The sequence below is a fragment of the Phyllopteryx taeniolatus genome, chromosome 15 (assembly GCF_024500385.1).
Source record: "Phyllopteryx taeniolatus isolate TA_2022b chromosome 15, UOR_Ptae_1.2, whole genome shotgun sequence".
NCBI lineage: Eukaryota > Metazoa > Chordata > Actinopteri > Syngnathiformes > Syngnathidae > Phyllopteryx > Phyllopteryx taeniolatus.
In genome coordinates this window covers 9,015,667-9,038,233 of record NC_084516.1, presented here as the reverse complement: position 1 = coordinate 9,038,233, position 22,567 = coordinate 9,015,667, and the positions used below count along the sequence as shown (strand labels likewise).

General features: G+C 42.5%; 1 protein-coding gene across 5 annotated transcripts; it reads right to left on the bottom strand.

Moving 5' to 3' along the window:
* Positions 1-846: 846 nt before the first annotated feature.
* On the bottom strand, positions 847-22,278 carry si:dkey-88l16.3 (low-density lipoprotein receptor-related protein 2). Of its 5 annotated transcripts, none has more exons than XM_061747275.1 (51): positions 22,148-22,278; positions 21,654-21,776; positions 20,080-20,328; positions 19,413-19,526; positions 19,175-19,294; positions 18,743-18,868; positions 18,247-18,450; positions 17,782-17,950; positions 17,539-17,707; positions 17,230-17,452; positions 17,012-17,131; positions 16,679-16,897; positions 16,283-16,588; positions 15,284-15,502; positions 15,004-15,150; positions 14,653-14,901; positions 14,349-14,573; positions 13,561-13,809; positions 13,224-13,439; positions 12,898-13,146; positions 12,535-12,747; positions 12,216-12,464; positions 11,874-12,089; positions 11,550-11,798; positions 11,210-11,425; positions 10,887-11,135; positions 10,490-10,696; positions 10,156-10,422; positions 9,842-10,057; positions 9,460-9,639; positions 9,231-9,353; positions 8,652-8,804; positions 8,354-8,569; positions 8,047-8,276; positions 7,828-7,957; positions 7,511-7,704; positions 6,881-7,067; positions 6,531-6,746; positions 6,282-6,465; positions 5,982-6,183; positions 5,144-5,308; positions 4,610-4,825; positions 4,270-4,497; positions 3,966-4,100; positions 3,686-3,881; positions 3,467-3,607; positions 2,571-2,678; positions 1,932-2,168; positions 1,483-1,774; positions 1,249-1,355; positions 847-1,040 (listed from the first exon to the last, which is right to left on the bottom strand). In XM_061747275.1, the coding sequence occupies exons 1-51, from the start codon at positions 22,203-22,205 to the stop codon at positions 1,033-1,035; spliced, it is 9,684 nt and encodes a 3,227-aa protein (XP_061603259.1). In that variant the 5' UTR covers positions 22,206-22,278; the 3' UTR covers positions 847-1,032. The 5 variants fall into 5 exon arrangements, with proteins under 5 accessions (XP_061603259.1, XP_061603254.1, XP_061603256.1 ...); XM_061747270.1 differs by having other exon boundaries at positions 1,259-1,355; XM_061747272.1 differs by having other exon boundaries at positions 1,259-1,355; positions 3,467-3,592.
* Between the last annotated feature and the right edge of the window lie 289 nt (positions 22,279-22,567).

The following is a 22,567-nucleotide window of genomic DNA, read 5'->3' as shown; positions in this document are numbered from 1 at the left end:
GAATGTTCCAGAAAAAGCCATGAAAGCCCAAGCCGTACCGCTCCAGTTTCACCGATATTTTGATCATAAAGGTTCATCTTTGTATTAAAACTCTCGCAGAATTTTGAGGTTCAGCTCTACTTTTAAGTATCAAATCCCAACATGGCCTTAATTCCTATTATTCTCACCAATGAGTGGTTTGCCTCCTCTGTAACCTCAGTCCTATTTTGTTTATCAAGTCTTCTTCAAACAGTGAACTTGACTCATGCCCTCTAGAGTTTGTCAGTAGCAGGTTTTTTTTTTTTTTTTTTTATAGCTCTCAAAATGTTTGTGATGAACTGCTGCCATTTTTCATACCAATTTGATATTTGTCAACTACACCAGAGGTTCCTTTCTTTATCAGTAAATTTCAAATGCTTGTATTGGCAAAATGGTTGTTGGCAAATGTGTGTTAGAGTTGGTCGTTTTTCCACCTATACACCGCTCTCTAACATCCACGTTCTAACAACCATAAATGTACTGTAGCTCTGGCAGGCAAAACCGAAATCTGAAACCGAGTTAAGGCATTCAACTCATTGAACGATAAGTGGAATAGGATCTGGGCAACAAATCACCAGTTAGTCACATTTTGCAAGTGAATAGTGTGGATTCAAACAAAAAGGCGCAAGCTGTGGCCATGGAAATAAAATCTGGAATACTGATAGTCTCAAATTAATTTTATATTCCAACCCTTTTTCAGTCTACAGCAAAACTAAAGGAACTGGCCTCACTTTGTACATTAACGAGAAACAGGCCCAAAAAGCAGAGAGGAAAGTCATTAAGTCAATGTCAACTGTCAGAGAGTTCATGAGTAACTATAGACAAATGTTTCATTATGAGTTGTTTATTGTACAAAATGCAATTAATCATCTTCAACACCAGTGATGTTTATCATGTGTGTGAAGTCTCTCTATATAAAACTAAAAAGTTACACAGCTGCCAATAGTCAATATCTGCCAGCAGATGATTGACTGCTATGAAGCTACTGGGGGGGTTTTCACGTCGACTGAGGACTCAAGCTCCTGGAAAAGAAAGGAAGACATTTTAACTAGTGGAAACTAAACTTTACTTTAGAAATATGTAGAATATACACAATGTAGAAAGTTCATTTGGGGGACAGTAGCAAATCAGGTTTTTTTTGGCACAGGAATGAAACTTTAAATAGTTTGTATGAGAACTTTGTAGAATGCAAACCTTGGGTGGATGGCTACAGAAATTCTGACCTCTCACCAGATTTTACCTCACAGTCAGCCTCCATGTGGTCACATTCCAGCGCCATGTTGGACATCAATGTTTCTTTGTCAGGTGCCCTGCCTCTGATTGCTACCCAGGCCTTCCTGTATCAAGATGCAAGTTCCGAAAAACAGTTATACGGCACGGCATGCGTGACAGTAAACAGTTCATTTCTGTCCAACACAGGTGACAATAGCTGTAATCCATATTTGCCAAAAAGCGCATCCTTACCTTTTACCGAAAATGAAAGCAACACCCAATAAGGCAGCGAGCAGGCAGAAGACCCCCAGGACCACACCTACATGACTTCGTCGACTTTCCTTCTCCTGACAGAACTCTCCTTGGTAACCAGCCATGCACTGACAGTGAATGGCTTTGCCTTGAGTGGCACAGTGGCCATGGCCGCTGCAATGTTGTTGACTACACGAGGTAGTGTCCTTAGAGTTCGGAGGAGGTGCAAGTGGAGACTTGGAAAGCTGGCCATCACTGACTTTGGTTCTAGAAGGGGTGTTCATATATGGACCTAGGAGGAGGAGTTCATATTCACATTCAATTTTTGCATTTGTTCCACTTTGGTATAGGGTGCTAATGGTTTAATGTAATGTTACCAGCACTGTAAAGTGACTTACAAAGTGGAACGTGTGCAGTTTGTGACTGTGTACTTTAGTCCGATAACTTACAGTCCTGTTCATCCGACTGGTCTGGACAATCGACACGTCCATCACAGAACTCCTTGTTGTTAAGACACTTGCTACCATCAAGACAAGCTTGCTCTCCTTTGGGACAAGGGTGCTCTGGCGCACAGGATGTAGGACTGATGGTGTAAAAGCCACGAGCACATTTGCATGTGCGGCCTCCGGGATACGCCAGGCACAGATGCTCACATCCCCCGTTATTTTTGCCACACATATTGGATCCTGTAGGTTAGGAGGCAAATATTTTGTTGGTTATTAATCAGGGACTTTTTACATTTAAAAAAAATAGAAGCGCAAAGTATTTTTACATTTCCTCTAAACATACAAACCAACCAACTAACTTTTTATTGATAGTATGAACACTGTCCAGAAAAGCAGTTGCTTTAACACATTGTCACCAAAAGAACCCAATGACATGTTTCCACAACTACACACGTCACTAATGGTAAATGAATAAAAATGACAAAAATGTAGTACAAAGGACCAGGCTGCAGTTGTTTTTTTCCTGTCACTCAAATTATGTACAGTGTATTTTATTTTGCTATATTTTATTATCTGCTACATTCTGCCTTCTGTGTGTGTCTAGTTTACAACAGCCATTATGCATAATAGACCATATCCCACCTGTTTGGCTGTCATTACTGTAAGCTTTGATTTCCACCAGGCTGGTTTTTGTCTCGAACCACAGCTGTTTAGGATGGAGGCCGTCACTGAACCACATTTTGGTGACATCTACACCGGTTGGAGATGGGCACAAATAGAAAGGTTCACAAGCAACTGGGCGAAAAAGCAATGAGGGAATAGCAATACATGTAATGTCGAAGCATCAGAATTAAAATGCAACTTGGTGGAGCACAGAACTGGTTGAACAATCCTAATTTAAAATTGTTCCCCTTCACAGACAGAAGTGACTTTCAGGTTTTCCCCCTCAGGCAGTGCCACAGAGTCACTCGCATGATTTGTTTGGCACAGTTTTTACACTGGTGCCCTTCCTGACACAACCCACCCATTTTTATCTGTGTTTGCAACCGGCAGCGGCTGGGAATCAAACACGCTGTCTGAATGAAAAGGCAGCAGCATGTACTGTTTAGTATGTAAATGTTTAGTATACACTATAGTGCATGTAAAAATCATTGAGAATGTAAAGAAAAGGTGGAACTTACTAAAAACTTGAGTATAGGTGAAAAGGAAAGCAGTTTGACAAGTGAGTCAGAAGTGATCAGTGGTACATTAAGACCAATTTGTCTGAATAATTCATTGCTGCATTAATCTGACACCATCTGCTGCCTGGAGGGGATGAAGACTGATGAGTCAGTAAATGAGAACTTAATATAAAAGGAATGAATACCCAATAAGCATTTCACTTAACCTGTCATATATGGGCTAGTTTATATTTTTAAAAAAAATTGGCCGCAGTTCTTTGAGCTTGATGAAAAAGGAAACTTCCGACCACTATGCCTGCTGACAAGCATTGCGTTAATCTGTTGCCCAATGCATCATACAAATGTGTTCATTCTTACCCTTTTCCAGTGTTATCCAGAGGAGCATATTCTCAGTGTATGTGAAGGAAGCAAGTAAACCAGGTCCAGTTTTGTATTGTTTGTAGCCTGAGCCATCCAGTCCAATAGAACAGATTAGGCCTTCTTCTAGATGCGGAAATACTTCAGGTCAATGAAGGAAAATGTAAAAGCAAAGCTCTCTAACATACCTTCCAAGAAAAATAGGGTTAAAATCAAAACCTGTGTCAGCCCAGTAGATTGTGGTTCCTTTATTGGAAAAAACCAGTGATGTGGGGATTATGGACTTTGTCCAAAGTACTGCTTTATTGCGGCCATCCATCCAGGCACAGCTCACCTCAGTCTGACTCTTACTGCCTACAAGGGCTGTGTAGCAAAGTTGACTTGAGGGGGGATGCACCGCAATGGATGTTGTCTGCTGGCAGATCACACAATCTGAGTCTATTGCACCCACAGTTGATTACTGATTAGGGGAGAGTTTCAAGAGTGAATGTTGTACAACCTTAAGTGATCCCTGCAGCAGAGAGGTGGTGAAGCCATCACGGCGGGTGGTCACATGGAGATTAGCCCGTCTGGTGCTGCTCCAGTAGATGTTGAAGGTCACCCAGTCCACAGCCAGAGCCATGACAGACTCATCCTTGAGGATCAGTTAAAAATTTATGAATCCCAATTTATGAAGCATTACACTTCAGCTGCGACTATTAATGTTGACTGTTTACATTAAGTGTACGGAATAACGGTATAAGAAGGTGGAAATGCATAACAAAATTTTTTACAGAACTTTTCTTGAAGTTCCTTATGCCTACCTTTAGTTGCATAACTCGTCCTGCCGGTGTCAGTCCCTGTCTGGACGTGGGTCCACTTAAGTTTAGCACATCTACAGTACCTTGTCCACCATCAGCTACATACAAGGACAAGGCTTGGAAGGCTAAATCAAGCCCAGAGGCCTCAACAACTCCAGGAATCACCAACACTCGACTGTTTGGCATATTTTTCAGACCAACGCCATCATGACGCAAAGACTCAAAGTAAACCTGAAGGGGGGGGGGGGGGGGAATTAAAAAAAAATAAAATAAAAATTGGGGGGAAAAAAAAAAAGAGCATTTAAAAGAGAGATCCAAGGATCTCTATTAAAGAGACTATCACCTGATAGACTGTTGTATATGAGAGAAGCAGTATGAAAGTAGATTCCAAAGGTAGAGAGCAGCTGATCTTATCCTTAGAAAGTAGCAACCCCTTTGGACAGCGGCAGACTGCTGTTGGCTCCATCACAGCAATGCCGGCTGTCAGAAGACACAGGTGGGAGCACTGCAGCTGGTCACAGGGGTTGATTATAGCGGGCTGGGAGAGGGTATGCATCAGCTGGACAGAGGAAATGTACATTACATGTGACTGTTATTTGTCTCCCAATTCCCTTTAAGGCAAGCAAAGACCCCTGGAACAGTACAAGTTCTCATTCCATGCTCATTGTCTGAAAGGTGACAAATCTGTGGACCAACCATTGGACCGAATTGTTTTTAGCTCCACCCTCGCAATTACTATACCACTGTGTTTGGTACCCCAATAGAAATGTGCCAGAAAGTAGTATAGATCAGTTATTTGGAAAAGCGTGCTTGACAAATTGAAAACTAATGAAAATTGCAACGCCATAAAGAACATTTTAGCACAGTGATGACAAACCTTTATCCCGAAAGGCTGCCCTGGTCTTTTCAGAAGAACCTTCTGGTCTTTCCCAGTGTTCTTGTCAGCTGAGCGGATGGTTCTTCGCTTTGTGTCGGACCAGAAAAGGCGATCATTGAAGACTGCTACTGAGAAAGGGCTAGGAGTTTCAGCCAACTGGAGAATCTGGTAAGAGTGGTATTACTGTTCAACACCAGATTCGATTGCCAAAAGCACATTCAAATAAACAAAAAAAAAAAATTTATGTAGTTTTACAATGTACATGCATAGACAGACATGGACCCGATTTGTGCGCATATGTTCATTTCAGTATTCACATTAATTACTCAAGTAGCAGTATAGATAGGGTAACAGAAGAATCAACTCAAGCTTTTTACTCATGTAAAAGTAATCGTTTCAAAACTGAAAGTGTAAAAGTAATGCAAGGGGGGGGAGAAGAAAAAAAAAAAAAGTTTTGGCATCCCATTTAAAAAAAAAAAAAAAAAAAAAAAACATCTTCCAGGTACAGCCATGGATGTACAAGGGGTGGCTGCTGGCCTCTCTGGCCATCAACCTCCTCGCTGCTGGTACTTTTGGTTTGAGTTCCTCGACACCGATTTTCACGACTAGGCTATACGTCTGCTCTCTATGTCCTTGGGTGACGATTTGTCACCAGTGTTGTGCAGGATAGAGTACAAACAAATTGGCTGTAGGAATGGTATATGATTATACTTTTCATCCAGCCAAAATCACTCTTTCCTGGCACAATCTATCCAGATAGTTTTTTGTCATGAAGTATTTGTACTTCGTCACTTGACACCTTTGCAAAATCCTGCCCCTTGCATTAGGTGACATTCACCTTGACATTATCTCCATCCAGAGAGGCAGAGCCAATGCAGCGCAACTTCTCATCAGCCCAGTAAATGCGGTCATCCAGGAAATCGTAGGCCAAACTTACAGGCCAGCTCAAACCGCTGCCCACCACCACCTTCCTCTTTGATCCATCCATCCCCGAACGCTGGATCTGCGGGGTGCTGCCAATCTCAGACCACAACATCCATCTGGGGGGGGGAAGAAGAAAAAAAAAAAAAAAAAAAAAAAAAGTTGGGCAAAAATTTTTATTTTCAGTGAGTTAAACCTTGCTGACTAGGCACCTCACCCTTTGTGTGGGAGCAGCACTAGCGAGCGTGGCTGCTCAAGATCTTCAGCCAGTACCACTGTGTAATCCAGTGACTTCAATCTGGTGTCACTGAGACGGACCGCCTGAATCTGGCCCACAAGCCCATCCACCCAGTACAGGTTCTTGCCAACCCAGTCCACCGCAATGAACTCAGACTTCACTCCTGTAATTAGATTTAATTTTAATACTGGTCTCCTGATTCATTCATGTCTCAAATTAGAAGTGCACCTTTGATAAGTGTCCCTTTGTTGGTAGAGTCCTTTGTCATGTCAGCCCAGCGGATGCTCTGGTAGTCTGGACTGAGCCAGTAAACCTTCTGCTGAGCCCAGTGGTAATCCAATGAGAAGACTGGCCGGTTGGTGGAAGACAGAAGACTCAAGGTTCCACTTTGAACTCCAAGGATTAACAGCTCTGACTGAACAGATGCCACAAGCAGTGCCTCATCTAAAGAGAGAACAGACTTATTTTATCGCCAATAAAAGATCACTGCAGTTCCTAGCTGCAATCGCTTCAAATCATGCTCCAACTGGGACAGCGAAAAGCAATTTTGTCGGTGTAATAGCTCTTGTATCACGTACCCTTGGTCTTGCAGCTTTTGTTGTCAGGCTCCAGGTAGAAGCCAGGATGGCACTGGCACACGTATGACCCACGGGTGTTGAGGCAGGTGTGTTTGCATGCATCGTTCTGCATTAAATTGCATTCGTTGGTGTCCACACAGGACACGGCATCAGAATGTAGTGTGAAACCTGCTGCACAGTAACATCTCTGGAAAAATGGACAACAGCTTTAAAATTAGGCAGGACTATTTTTCTCAAAACCACATGAGCAGTCTCATATCTTGAGTTGGGATATACAAGACATGGTCACATAAAAATACATCTGCAAAAAAACAGACAGCTTTCTACAACAGTGGTCCCCAATCTTTTTTCCATCACGTACCGGTTCATGCAAGTACGCATGTGGACCGGGAACTATTTGTCGACGAAGAGTGGGGCTTGGGGTGCCGATTGAATCAGAAGCCAATCATCAATGGGCCAGTTGTGACCGACTCTCCCGTTTAGACGCCAATCATCAATGGGGTGGTGGGTGCAGTCTCCCACTCCAGAATAAAGAAAATTTAAAAAAGATTGAGGGAAGCATGGCCCAGTCTCAAACAGCCTGTGGCCTCATGGTTGGGAACCACTGTTCTATACTCCTCTCTTACTGACCGGTCCATTTGGAGTGCTGACACAACTATGATCACAGTGAGGCGCTGACGGACTAGAGCAGTTGCGCAGTGTGCATCCCACACCCTCATCTGAACTGTCAGCACAGTTGATAAAGCCGCTGCACACCAGTCGCAGGTCCACACACTCACCGCTGCCACACTGGTAAAGGTGAGAAGGGCACCTTCTCTGTTTGCCTGTGGAAAGGGGTGCATACAAAGAGACTTTAAATTGTTAGACAAACTGAAGCATTAAGAGCTGGCATGTGGTGGGTTCTATGCACAATCCTAAGTCTGAATGTTAATCATTAATATACTTACATTTGTCCTCATCCACGCCATTGTGACAGTCCCTCTTTCCGTCACACCTCCAGGACTGAGGGATGCATTGACTGCTGCTTCCACACTGCCACTGGAATTGTCTACACGGTGGTGACTTAGTCAAACAGTTCTAGGGGCAAGTGATATTTATTTATTTTTTTTAAAGAAGCTATATTGTTTGAATATTTTTATTTGAATATATCCTGACAGCAGCATTACCTTCTCATCTGAGCCATCCTTGCAGTCGTTCTCACCATCACACAGCCACTGACTCTGCAGGCACTCGTGACTGTGAGCGCATCGCAGCTGCGTGGGGCAGCGCGGTGGTCTCGAGCAGTCCGCCTCATCAGACCGGTCATTACAGTCCGCATATCCATCACAACGAAGAGCCACCGACACGCACTGACCGCTATTGCAGCGGAACTGCTCAACTTCACAGAACGTCAAACCTGCCCGGATGAAATGAAATTGCTGTATGCTGGCCTGTTATACACATCCTTCCTTCTTTTCAGCAAACATCACTTACCACACTTTTCTTCATCAGAGCCATCAGCACAGTCTCTCTCGCCATCACACAGAAAGGTCTCCGGTATGCAGCGCGTTCTGTTATCGCAGCGGTGATGGCAGCCCAAGAGTTGACTTTCACAGCTCATTTCATCGGATCGGTCTTGACAGTCATATTGTCCGTCACACACCTGCTCCTTTCGGAGGCATCTATTACCATGATGACACTCAAACTCCTCTGGGAAATTAGAAACAAACCTCCATTTCATGAATGATTTTGCTTTAAATATTTTAAGCAAAACCAAGCTCAATGTACAAACCTATTTGGCATTGAGCAGCACATCCCTCCTCATCCGATCCATCCCGACAGTCCTTCTCTCCGTCACACACATGGCTGTACATCACACACTCTAGACCATCTTTACAAGCTTGGAAGCCGTTTCGGCATTTTAAAGGAGGCTTATCCCTGGAGGCTTTCCAGAGAAAAATATTTTAATGGCTTGGCTGGGACAATTAATTACAAAAAAAACTGACTTATTTGCTTGTACACAGCTTGATCTCGTGTGTTGTATATTTTCACAAAGAAAATCTAATATCTGCCCATTTCCAAAATGTATCCGCCGTTCTGAATGACCAAATTGTGACAATTTGGTTTTGCCACAAATTGGCAGCTTAATTGGGTGTCTTAATTCTGTGTGTATTTTGGCCAAAGAATGTCAGACCATTTATTAAAATACCTGGGAATTGCTTTAAATCATGGCATAAAAAAACAAATGCGTCCTTCAAATCAGTGGGAAATTGTCTCATCTCTAAGTCGCCAATCACTTGTCTCATCTGCTGCTACCGCAGTTTGTCTTTCTGAATAGGATTTGCATGCATTTTTCCAGTTAGTAGCTTACAAGGTGAACCCCGATCAGGTGATTTGCACTTCCTCTCATCTGAGCCATCGGGACAGTGGGCACGACCATCACACACGTACATTTTGGGGATGCACTTTCGCCGATCACCGCACAAGAAATCAGCTAACGTGGGGGGAAAGGAGTCAATGATTAACACGGGTGTTTAAGTTAATTATTTTGATAAAAGGCTTGCTGCTTCTGCTTTTCAATAGTCACAATAATTACTTACTTGGGCTTTTACACTTGAAAACACAGTCACTCTCATCAAATGCATCTGGACAGTCTCCTTTTCCATTGCATAGCTGATTTTGAGAGATACACAATGATGAACCTGGGCAGAGAACTGAAGGAGCGATGCAAACTGAAGCAGGAGTTAGAACCACAGGTGTGAGTGTTGTGGTGACAGCATCTGGAAAGAAGAAGCTGTTCAACTAATGATACATTTTGTTTACAATAAAGGCACATCTGCTTGCACCTAGTGCAACTAAAAGGAACCGTTTATCACAACTTGACTATGGTTTTCCACACATACCCAATCAAACTAGCCTTAAAATGTGAGCAGAAAACAGGATTCAAATTAAAACATTCAGTTTTTCCACAACTGGACTTACCACACCCCACCTCATCTGTGCCATCAACACAATCTTGCTCTCCATCACATAAGAATTTCTTTGGGATGCAACGATGGCCGTCAGCGCAGAGATACTCGCAGCTTTTGGTTCCTTCCCAGCAGTCCAGCTCATCAGAGTGGTCGCTACACTGAGCCCTCCCATCACAGACCTGAGTCTTAGGGATGCACGTCACCCCGTGAGCACACTGAAATTCACCTGTGACAATGTTGAAAAGTGTTACATGGAAGCATGAATAAATCACTGACATTTCCAGAACACAGTTGAGATACAATTTCTTGGGGGGGTACGACAACCTTTTGTGCAGGTTTTTTGGCATCCTTCTTCATCAGATCCATCCAAACAATCTTTTGCTCCATCACATACATGGCTGTATAGCACACATTCTGTGCGGTCTTTACAGCGCTTTGTGCCCGTACGGCATTTCAGGACACCCGTCGTCGTTACATGAGGAGCTACACTCTGACAGTCCACCTCATCTGAGCCATCGTGACAATGAGCCCGGCCATCACACATCAGAAACTTTGACACGCAGCTCCTACGATCCTTGCACAGAAAGTCCACTATGGAGACAGGGAAAAGTGATATTAAAAAACAACGTGTGGTTTAACTCAAAACTTGCCTACTTACTCTTATAAGGGCATCTTTTCAAACAGTTCTCATCCGATCCATCGGGACAGTCTTTTGTGCCATCACACATTTGTGTTGGGCGAATGCAAAGAAATGAATTTGGACACAACACTGACGGACTCCTACAGGAAGGCTTATTAAAGGGCTTTGCTGATGTGGGCAATTCATTTAAGCCTGGATTGGAGGAAGATGGGGTTGTTGCAGAATCTAAAAGTTGAGAAATGCAACAGTTGGACAATTTACAGTAAAGAGTTACTCCGCCCCCCCCCCCCCCAAAAAACAAAAAAAAAAAAAAAAAAAAACACCTTTCAAATTCATTTGTCAGGTATTGCTGGTATTTTTAGACAAAATGACAAATACTGAAAAACCTTCCTTTAAAAAAAAAAATTCTACATACCGCATTCCACTTCATCTGACCCATCCCGACAGTCTTTTTCTCCATCACACACATGGCTGTAGGGAACACATTCAGTCCGATCCTGACATAGCTGGAAGCCCACGCGGCATTTTAGCACCTTTGCCCGGATGGTGGGAGGAGCCATCATCACACAGTCAACCTCATCTGAGCTGTCGTGGCAATGAGATCTGCCATCACAAACCAGCTTCTTAGAAACGCAGCTCCGCCTGTCTTTGCAGAGGAAGTCAGCTGTGGATGCAAAGAAAAAAAAAAGCAAGCATGAGTATGTGCATTGTTGAAAGAGTTATTTCCATCCATCTTACACTTTTTTGAGCATCGTTTCATGCATGTATTCTCATCAGAGCCATCAGGACAATCTTTTACTCCATCACATATCTGTGTTTGGGGTATACATGAAGAATCTGGACACAGAAATGAAGGACTTGGGCAGGATGGCTTGCTGGGAGGTAGAGTATTGACAGGTAAAGGAGGTTGATTTGAGTGAGCATTTCCTGGAGGAGTCCTAGTCATTGGAGTGTCTGTAAATATAAAATTCTCTTAAGTACTAGTGAACAACTCCAGTTTAACATTGGCAAAGATTGTGCCTTTATAGAAATGACCAACATTGATAACCTTAACAGGAATCTCAACATGAAAGCTCACCACATCCTTCTTCATCGGAGCCATCTCTGCAGTCCGGCTCTCCATCACACACATGAGTGAACAGCACACATTTGCTGCCATCCCGACACAACTGGGAGCCCATGAGACACTTCAAGGACTTTGCTCGGCCGGCAGGGATTGCAACACTCGGACAGTCAACCTCATCTGAGCTGTCGTGACAATGAGATCTGCCATCACAAACCAGCTTCTTAGAAACACAGCTCCGCCTGTCTTTGCAGAGGAAGTCAGCTGTGGATGCAAAGAAAAAAAACAAGCAAGCATGAGTATGTGCATTGTTTAAAGAGTTATTTGCATCAATCTTACACTTTTTTGAGCATCGTTTCATGCATGTATTCTCATCAGAGCCATCAGGACAATCTTTTACACCATCACATATCTGTGTTTGGGGTATACATGAAGAATCTGGACACAGAAACGAAGGACTTGGGCAAGGTGGCTTGTTGGGAGGTAGAGTATTGACGGGTAAAGGAGGTCGATTTGAGTGAGCATTTCCTGGAGGAGTCCTAGTCATTGGAGTGTCTGTAAATATAAAATGTTCTCTTAAGTACTAGTGAACAACTCCGGTTTAACATTGGCAAAGATTGTGCCTTTATAGAAATGACTAAGATTTATAACCTTATCAGGAATCTCAACATGAAAGCTCACCACATCCTTCTTCATCGGAGCCATCTCTGCAGTCCGTCTCTCCATCACACACGTGAGTGAACAGCACACATTTGCTGCCATCACGACACAACTGGGAGCCCATGAGACACTTCAAGGACTTTGCTCGGCCAGCAGGGATAGCAACACTCTGACAGTCAACCTCATCTGAGCCATCGTGACAATGAGCACGCCCGTCACAAACTAAGCTCTTGGAGACGCAGCTCCTACGATCCTTGCACAGAAAGTCAGCTATGGAGAAAGGAAACCATGACACAAAACAACATACTTCTGTGGTTGAACCCAAAACCTGACTACTTACTCTTATGAGAGCATCTTTTCACACAGATCTCATCTGAGCCATCAGGACAGTCTTTTGTTCCATCACACATTTGTGTCAGGTGAACGCAAACAAATGAATTTGGACAAAACACTGATGGACTCCTACATGACTGTTTGGGGGAAGGCTTAAAGGACTTGGATGAGGGCAAATTATTTAAGCTTGGATTGGAGGAAGATGGGGTTTCTGTAGTGTCTAAAAGTGGAGAAATGCAACAGTTGTAAAATTCAGTTTAGTCTTTGCAATAAATAAAATCAGCTTTACTTTTAATTCATTCATCAGGCATCACCAGAATTTACACTGTGGGCCAAAACAGATAAACTTTCCTTTAAAAATTCAACATACCACATTCCTCTTCGTCTGACCCATCCAGACAGTCTTTTTCTCCATCACACACATGGCTGTAGGGAACACATTCAGTCCGATCCTTGCATAGCTGGAAACCCACACGGCATTTCAGCGTCTTTGCCCGGTTGATGGGAGGAGCTACAGTTGGACAGTCAACCTCATCTGAGCTGTCATGGCAATCAGCTCGGCCATCGCAAACCAGCTTCTTTGAAACACAGCTCCGCCTGTCTTTGCAGAGGAAGTCAGCTATGGAAATAAAGACAAGCAAAGAGGCATGTGTAGAATATTTGCATTGTTGAACAAATTAAAAGCCTCTAACTTACACTTATTTGGGCATCGCTTCATGCATGTATTCTCATCAGAGCCATCAGGACAATTTTTAACTCCATCACATATCTGTGTTGAGGGTATACATGAAGAATCTGGACACAGAAATGAAGGACTCTGGCAGGATGGCTTGCTGGGTGGTTGAGTATTGACAGGCAAAGGAGGTCGATTTAAGTGGGTATTTTCTGGAGGAGTCTTAGTCGTTGCAGTGTCTGTAAATATTAAATTGTTCATGAGTCCAACAGAACTCCGGCTCAACAAAACTTGTGCTTCTATAAATACCACAGCAACATTTCTAACTTTGACAACAGGAATTTCAACATGAATGCTCACCACATCCTTCTTCATCAGAGCCATCTCTGCAGTCTGGCTCTCCGTCACACACGAGAGTGAAAAGCACACATTCGCTGCCATCCCGACATAATTGTGAGCCCATGAGACATTTCAAGGCCTTTGCTTGGCCAGCAGGGATTGCAACACTCGGGCAGTCAACTTCGTCAGAGCCGTCGTGACAATGAGCACGCCCGTCACAAACCAGGCTCTTGGAGACGCAGCTCCTACGATCCTTGCAGCGGAAATCGGCTGGGAAGAAATTAAAATGTCATCAACAAGTGTGTAAATCAAATTGGATACTGTTGCTGAACTGAAATGCCAATTGAGAAAACTGAGGACAAGAATGCTTGTACTTGTAAAAGCATATCATGCAAATATGCATCTAACAGTTATAAGCAGTATAGCAAGGACACCAGAGTAATCCGAGTGTTTGATGCGATACCATAATTACATTTTATGCCAATGAGCTCCTTGCATTTAAAAAAAAAATAAAAAATAAGTTTGTGCTCTGAAACATGAGCCCACAAGTTCAACAATTGCATTATATCTTAAGTCAGTGGTTCTCAAGTAGTCTACCACCAAAAAAAAATAAAAATCCATAGCTTTCAAAGTACCACCAAAGTGTTAATCAAAAACAAGGCAGATACTGTTCATAAATATTTATTGCTGTAAGCAACTAATATTGAGGCGCAGGTACCACTACTGAGAATTAAGTCATTGTAGCCTACTGGTATAAAACAATGTAAATCCATCAGGTGGCTTTTTGACATTGTGTATTTCTGACTTACTTTTTGAGGGACATCGTTTCACACAGTTATTTTCATCAAAGCCATCAGGACAGTCTTCTCGCCCGTCGCAAAACTGCTTTGGGGAGATGCAAAGGTGACCAGAAGGATGGGGACAAAGGACAGATGGGCTGGTGCAGGTAGGCAGGGATGGGGCAGGACTTGCCGATATAGGAGCAATTTTATTAGATACATCTGTGGTTGGTTTCGGTGAGCTCACGTCCTGCTCTGTTGCATTTAGACAATATGAATTCAATTTAATTTTACTATACATGTTTGAAGCCACAATGTGTTTTAAGTTACTCACCACATTCCTCTTCATCCGTCCCATCCTTACAGTCTCTCTCCCCATCACACATATGGCTGTACGACACACACTCTATGCCATTCTTACATAGCCAAGAGCCCTTGCGACACTTGAGAGCATTCACCCGAGTCCCAAGTGAGGCAACAGCAGGGCAGTTGACCTCATCTGAGCCATCGACGCAATGAGCGCGGCCATCGCACACCAGAGCTCTGGACACACAACTCCTCTGGTCTGTGCACTTAAAATCATCTAAGAATTCAAAATCAAACAGGAGACTTTACCGTCAGAAGCCCTTGAATGTAACATTGGATACTGCCTTTTTTTATAAAATGGAGCTGATTGAGAGTTCACCTTTGGATGGACATTTTTTAACACAAAAACTTTCATCATCTCCATCAGGACAGTCATTTTGGCCATCACACAGCTTACTCTGAGGGAGGCAGATGGATGTCCCCTTGCATAGCAGAGATGCTTTGTTGCAGATGGCAGTAACAGGTACTACGGAAATAAATTAACAGGAAATTTTTCACTTGACGCAGGACTGCGCCTTCTAAACTCAGAGATTGTTGGATTCATCCTTTAAACATTCCAGTTGGTTACTGAATGGTAGTAATCTTGTGTATAAATGAACCTGCAGGTATGTCCCCAAGTGCTGGCACCACACAGACTATGTGACCTCTCAGTGTCACGTCCTGGATATGGCGCCCATCACGTCGGTCCCACAGGGTCATGACATCATCAGACAGAGACAACAGGTAAGGCTCTAGGGCACCTACCACCGAGCCGGAAATGTTCCATCTTCTTCCTGCTTGGTGTTTTTTTCCCTGGAGCAGGCTCAGTGTTGTCAGCCCTGGGAAGTATAAGAAGCACAAGTATTAGTGGTGCAAAGTACAAAAGTTATACTTTATTTCTAAACCTCCACACCATAACATTTGAACTCCAGAGTGAAAAAAAAGCAATCAGATAACCTCAGCTCCATATTTTAAGACAAATAGCAGTGGTGTCATGGTGTTTGCGTGCCACCATATTATCCCTGAAGTCAATTAACTAAGGCAGATTACAGTGTACCTAAATTTTGCTTCCAAAAGGGTTTCCCGAAATGCATATCGCTGTCTGGCAGAAACGGTGCATCTCCAAATTATTTTTCAGGATATTAATTGTATCGTAAAAACAAGCTATTTTTAACACTTAAGATTTGTTAAATGGTAAAAAATAGACCCACGACGACTGACCAATAGTATCATTTTTGGGAAACTATACTGTATAAAATTGGGAATATCTTTCACACTATTGCACTATTGCACAATTGAAACGATGTAGTTTTCATAATATTGTGCAGGTAGAACAAAAGCTGACCAAATTAGGAAGCCACCCCGTTTTGAAATCTGGTCACCAGGTATGGACCAACAGGAAGCTTCGCCGCTTGTGCCCTCATGCCACACAAAGGCCAAATGCCCACCACGCTCTGGAGCAAGCTCAACACTTCGAAGAATTGGTGAGGCTGTATTTTTATTTTTTGGGCGCAAGAACAACAACCGTGTTGATGGGCCAAATTAGCGGTTTCAGCTTTTGATTTCTGCATTTATAAGCAAATAAAACAATTTGTTTAGTTAAAAAAAAAACAACAAACCTGCCATGTTGGAGTTCCACAGTAGACTAGCAGCTCTCAAGTCAAAAGCAATGTTCCCTCTGACGCCTACCAAGTGCAACAACTCTTTTGGTTTGCCTCCCATCATGCTCATGGTAAAGATCTGCTCCTCCTCAAACCAGATGATTCCACCCCTAAGCCAGTCCAAGTAGAGGCTTCGGATCTCCTTTGTTGTATGGTATAACTGCTGCTGGTAACGACTGTCCACTTCCACTGAGCCAATGCGGGTTTGGTCACAGGACACCCAATACAGACGCCCACTCTTCTGGTCGATTTTTATGAGACAAACTAAAAAGGATTGAGTTATCAAACACTGACGACTGAAAGAAACATTTATGTCTTTAAAAGCATTTTAAAAAAATACAAAAAAAAAACAACCTGACATGGTTGTAGGAATCCTCTCAGTCTTGACTTGGGTTAGGCTGGTGCGTTGGACGTGACCAGTTTGGTTGGCCCAGTACAGCCAGTCTGTGTTCCAGTTCACATCAAATGACAGGATGCCCTTGTCAGTAGCAAAGATCTCAGTTTCTGTGGAAAGGCCATCTTTAAACTCCAACAGATTGACACTGTTGGAGGTAGCATATAGGAATCTTGGATCTGATGCACACAACAAAAAAAATAAAAAAAGTGTTTAACTGGCCTTTGTCTTTAACCAATGACCATAGAAGAACACTGTCAATTATGTCAATGAGTTGCTAGTAGAGAACATACATTGACATGTTCCGTCAACCATTAGTACTTTTGGGTTGGGACAAGTACAGGTAAACCCCACAGGGTTGCCTTTAGTGAGCAGACAGATCTGGCACGGGGTCTTGACACATGCAGATGTACCTAATTGTTGGAGATATGTGGATAAGGACAGACACTCATTTTGCATTATGAAAAAAATAAGAGCAAGTTGTGAGAAGGAAGACCAAATTCCCGCTTACTTCGAGGCTGCTGCAGCTCATGATAGACAGTCAACAGTGGTACTGTGGCTTTCCACAGAAACTTCCTCTGACTTGGTTGGGTCTGCGGCACCTGCCAGAGTCCTTTGTCATCCACCCAATAGAAGAAACCTTCAAATACAGCTAGATTCAGAGCTGGTCTCCTGTTGAACAGTCCAGTGAATGCATAGCGGCCAGTCCCATCCACCTTCATCGTCTCAATGGACTGAAGGAAATAGTTAAAAAAAAAAAAAGTTTGATCTACTTTCTGGATGAGTTAAGACACTCAAAAATATCTTTTTTGCAAATCACCATCTTGAAGTCACTGATCCAGTAGAGCCTCCTGGCGGCCACGTCGGTTGCCAGTCCGTGAGCCAATTGAGACGTGAGTACAGCCAGAGAGCTTCTGTCTGATCCATCCATCCATGACCTATCTATGGTCACCCTATCACCAGGGCCCGTGTTGATCCAAAACATCAAACTGCCAGACAAAGACCAAAGAACACTTTTATATGATGCATTTGTTTCCGATTAAGAAATGCAGGCCAAGCTCACCTCTCCACTGGTAGAATAACCAATTCTGATGGGCTTATGGATTTGCGCAACAGAAAAGTGTAACTTGTTTCATCATCTGCTTGCATGTAGATTGATTTTGTCCTCTGATTGGTCCAGAAGATGTTTCCGTTCAGCCAGTCACAAGCTAAAGCTTTGATTCCAGCCTGCCCTGTGTGAGGACAGGTCAGATCAAATGAAATTAGGAAAACTAGTTCAGATCTTGAATGCTTGGAAGGTATCAATTATTAAAAGATTTGTATTGCTTTAAGGACTGGGTGGATAAAGTACAATAAAAGTAGCTGTGGGGGGGGGATGAATGGTACAAAATCCTTTCTACAGATGAAGCAGCCAATACAGTGATGCAATACAGCTACTGGTCATCCCAATTCATGAGTTATAAATTTCAGAATTTGTTTCAGATTAACATGATTATGTTTATTATCATCATCATGACATGTAACTAACCAGCATAAATTGTCACGCTGCGTTGCCCATCACTTTTATATATGTGCCCCGTCTCGTCAGCCCAGTAGTAGTGGCCTCGGGCAATGTCATATGTCAGGGCCACTGGGTTTAACTTTAAAGTCTGGAGCACATCAAATTGTTGTGACTTCACATTTAGCAGCCCAACAGATGTCCTCAGCACTGTCAGCAGTCTGGTAACATTACCTGAAAACAAAATGCACAAAATTTAGGTAGGTGGGGGAAAAGCACTTGCAAGCGACACTCACATTTCCAATGAAAAAGTTTTTTTTCCTCTGATTAAAAGACTTCACATTAGCACAAACTATCTAATACAATATGAATCAAAGAAAAAACTTTTAAACTACCACTCATTTAAAAAAACATTTACGAGAGAGTTAACAGGAAATGAAATTCATTAATGTTGGTCTTGCACACAAACATAAGCGCCATTTGGTTGGTTATTGACTCAATCGTTATATAATGGCATCATCGTTACCTGTGGCCAAACATGCAAAGCCTTTATTCTGATTGAAGCCTTCTCTGCAGTGGCAATAGTAAGATCCAACTGTATTGGTGCAGTGATGCAGGCATGGTGCAAAGGGAAGGGTGCATTCATCCACATCTGTGGACAGAGGTGGTTTAGCAGTAAGGGGGCAAATGGGGCATTAGCCCACCACCTCCAGCAGATGGGGTCGTGGTTAAAAGGGTCTGTACTTTTTCTTTTGAAAAAAAAATATTTATATATAGGGGGGGGGGGTGTATGAAAAATATTTTCATAGGGTAAAAGCAAGACTATTTTGGTCCTGCTAAACATTTCACGATAAAGTCTTCAATGAACAGCAGCATAAAACACTATACAGGGGTCCTTGGTTTAAATTGTAACTGAATACAAATTCGGATGTCATAAACCGAGGGCGGAGTTTGTAACCTTTGCAGACTGCCCCATTGATGGAGAGTTTATATCCAGGAGGACATGTGCACAAAGCACCCCAGGACTCATCTGTACACACGTGGCTACAACCGCCATTGTTCACAGAACAGGTCTGCCCTGTAAGGAGGAGTGACAAAAAGTGCTTATCAGCATCACATTACTTAGGGAGTCAATCATTGGTCAATGCTGTTGATGTTAAGCAGTCAAGACAATTTGATTTCGGTCGTTAACTTACTGCAGGTTACAGGCTCGTCGCTGCCATCTGAGCAGTGAAACGTCTCATCACACATCTGGTCAGCAGAAAAACACACCCCGTCTGCACATTGTATGCCACCCTCACTGCACACAACTGTAAAACAGAAGTCTCACATTTGAAACATGGCTTCCATTATTTGCACTGCTCCAAGTGACTGAACTGCTTGACCGCAATGCAGGTGTTGCTCTCAGCCTACCACTACCTACTGAAATTACAAAAAAACTGGATTGTGGTTGTGAATGGACCAAAGGTCTTGACATTGACCAGTACATTTTGGTTTTTTTTTGGGGTGGGGGGGCTGTTTTGTGATTCCAGCAGAAGGGTACCAGTGACAGCAAAGAGCCAAATGTAGTAAGTAGAACTTACAATGACATCAGCAAAGGCCTCACTGCCCAGTACAATGAGCAATACAGCTTATTTAGATAAGAGTTCATTTTACAAAGCAGATGCTAAAATGCATGATAGCATAATAGCAAATGACTAGCATGAAAATGGCCAGCTCAGCAGGTAACTTTTGAAATCACAACTTGGGAGTCAGTCTCACAGAACAAATTATAATTGGGGGGGGAATTAAAAAAAAAAAAAAAAAAAAAAAAAAAAAACAAGAGTTGAAGCTTTATGCATTACAACATGAAAGATCTCTCACCACAGGCCTCTTCATCAGAGTTGTCCATGCAGTCATCATTTCCATCACAGCGCAGCTCTCTGGGTATACAAATGTGATTCCCACACATCCAGTCTGAGTCTAAACAGCCGCTGGCGACTGTACAGTTCTCCTCATCTGAGCCGGTGGGACACTGCTTCTGTCCATCACAGCGTGCAGATGAGTCAACACAGCTGACTGAGTCCACACATGGAAACTGACCGAGTGGACAGCGAGGAGAGCCTGGAGCAGCTGAAGAAAACAAAAGGATCTCTCTATTTTGGTTGAAGAAGTTTGGCAATACAGAAGACAATTTCAATGTGGTAACTGAGCTATTGTCTTGAGCACAATGGACTTGACCTTTTGACTTATTTGGAAAAGTCCAAACATTTGGGGCTACATGTGAAATTGTAAAACAATTTAATTTTGTCACGTGTACGTTTGAAAGCAGACAGACATTTAAAAAAAGCTTTGAAGGTTCCAATGAGTACATGCTGTAAATGCCCAATGTAGATTTGTATGCCTCAAATGCAGCAAAAGGCACAGATGGGCTACAGCCAGTCATTGAAATACACTGATCTGTGATGCATACAAGCCTGCGTCTGCACAAACACTAAAAAATATCAGCTGTAACTACAAAACTTCAATAAAAGCATAGACCAGTTATTCTCAGTGTGGTATGTGGACTCCCTCTAGTGGTCGTCAAAAGAATCACTGCCCAAGTACTGTTCAGTTGTATTTAACTTAAGTTCAATACTTTTGCATACTTTAGTTTTAAAATATTTGATTTAACTATTGTGCAATACATGGTAATTTAATCATGTTTAAGTGTTTGTTTGTAATGTTCTATATTTAAGCACAGCATTAATGTTTAAACTGCATAATGTTACAGTGGCTTACAATTTAATTGTTAGCAATGAAACCTCTAATTTTTAATAAGTAAGCTTACTATGCTTCTGTATTTTATTGTTGGTCATGGTGGCACTTGGAGAGCCAAGTAGGTTTTAGGTGGTACTTGTATAAAAACAGAATTACTAGGATAGACAATTTAATGTTACATTAGTCCACCCAAGCCAGCTAAATACATGTTTCAGATTTGTACTATGATTTTTTATTTTTTAACTTGAGCATTGTCACTGCGCGATGTTGAAGCTAGTGGAGCTATGTGCAATTTGGAATCTGCGCAGGCGTGTTGCATGTGTTCTGTGAGTTTAAACAGCCATGCAAGAGTCACTTGAAATGAACACGGAAATAGAAATCAAATGAAATCGGATCGCGGCATTCAATCGGTAGTGGGCACTTGAACCTGCATTTTGCTTTTACAATTAAAACCAATAACTTCAGAAGGAGCAGTTACACCACATCTACACAGCATGAATAATTTAAAAAGGTAGGGGGGGGGGGGAAATAAAATCAGGCTGATGCATGAATATTTAAAGCATGAATGGCGTACAGGCTGTTGTATGGTGGCATACTAGTTGTGTTCGTGTACACGTTTCATCACAATCTTCCGTCCAGTATGGGAATTCCCCTCAGCCCTATACTGATTAGATTCAAGTGTAGTAAGAGAAACCCACCAGTGCAATCCATCTCATCAGAGCCATCCAGGCAGTCCCCTTCTCCATCACATCTCCATTTATCAGCGATGCAGCTTCCGTCATCACACTCCCACTGGTTTGTACGACACTGAAATGTTTGCACTGAAACAAACCGCAATGTAATAAGTGACACTTGTCATCACGGACATAGTTCAAGTGACAGCTCATTGCGATGAAATGCTGTGCCAACTAAACGCCAAGCGCAACAATTGACCTACAAAGCCAATAAGACACATGGGCTATGACATTCCAGCCAGTTATCCCAAATCCCCAAAAGTATATGCGAACACCCTTTTAAATTATCAAATCTAAACGTAAAGAGTGAACGTCAAATTCAAATTAGCCGCCATCTTGGCTCATTCCGTTTGGTCGTGATGAGAATGGCACCTGAAATGAACAATAACTATTGGTAGAAACATGCACCAAACTTAAGAAACACACTTATGAAAAAAAAAAAAAAAAAGTACAATTACCTTTGGATAACTTGAAAACTGACAGGAAAACCAAACAAATGAGCTGGCGTGAGTTCATGTCGAGCACGCGCGACTCATCCAGACTAGTGTTTCACCTGCACGGAGCCTTTTAATTAAGCACAACCGCACATGCGCACTGCTGCACACGGAAGTAAATACAAAAGAAAATCAATTATCCAATGCACGGACATAGTGGCGTGGGGGGAATATAAATATAGTTTTAGGGGGGAAATTTAAGAGACCATAATAACCACTTTACTTTTTGTGTGTGTGTGTGTGTGATATTTTTGACCATTTATTATTCTCTGCAAATAAACTCTAAAATGGCAGCGTTTGTACATGGAATATTGTCAGTATTTGATAGACTATATAAAAAAATGATCTTTCCATACAACATTACGTACAACATATACATATAAA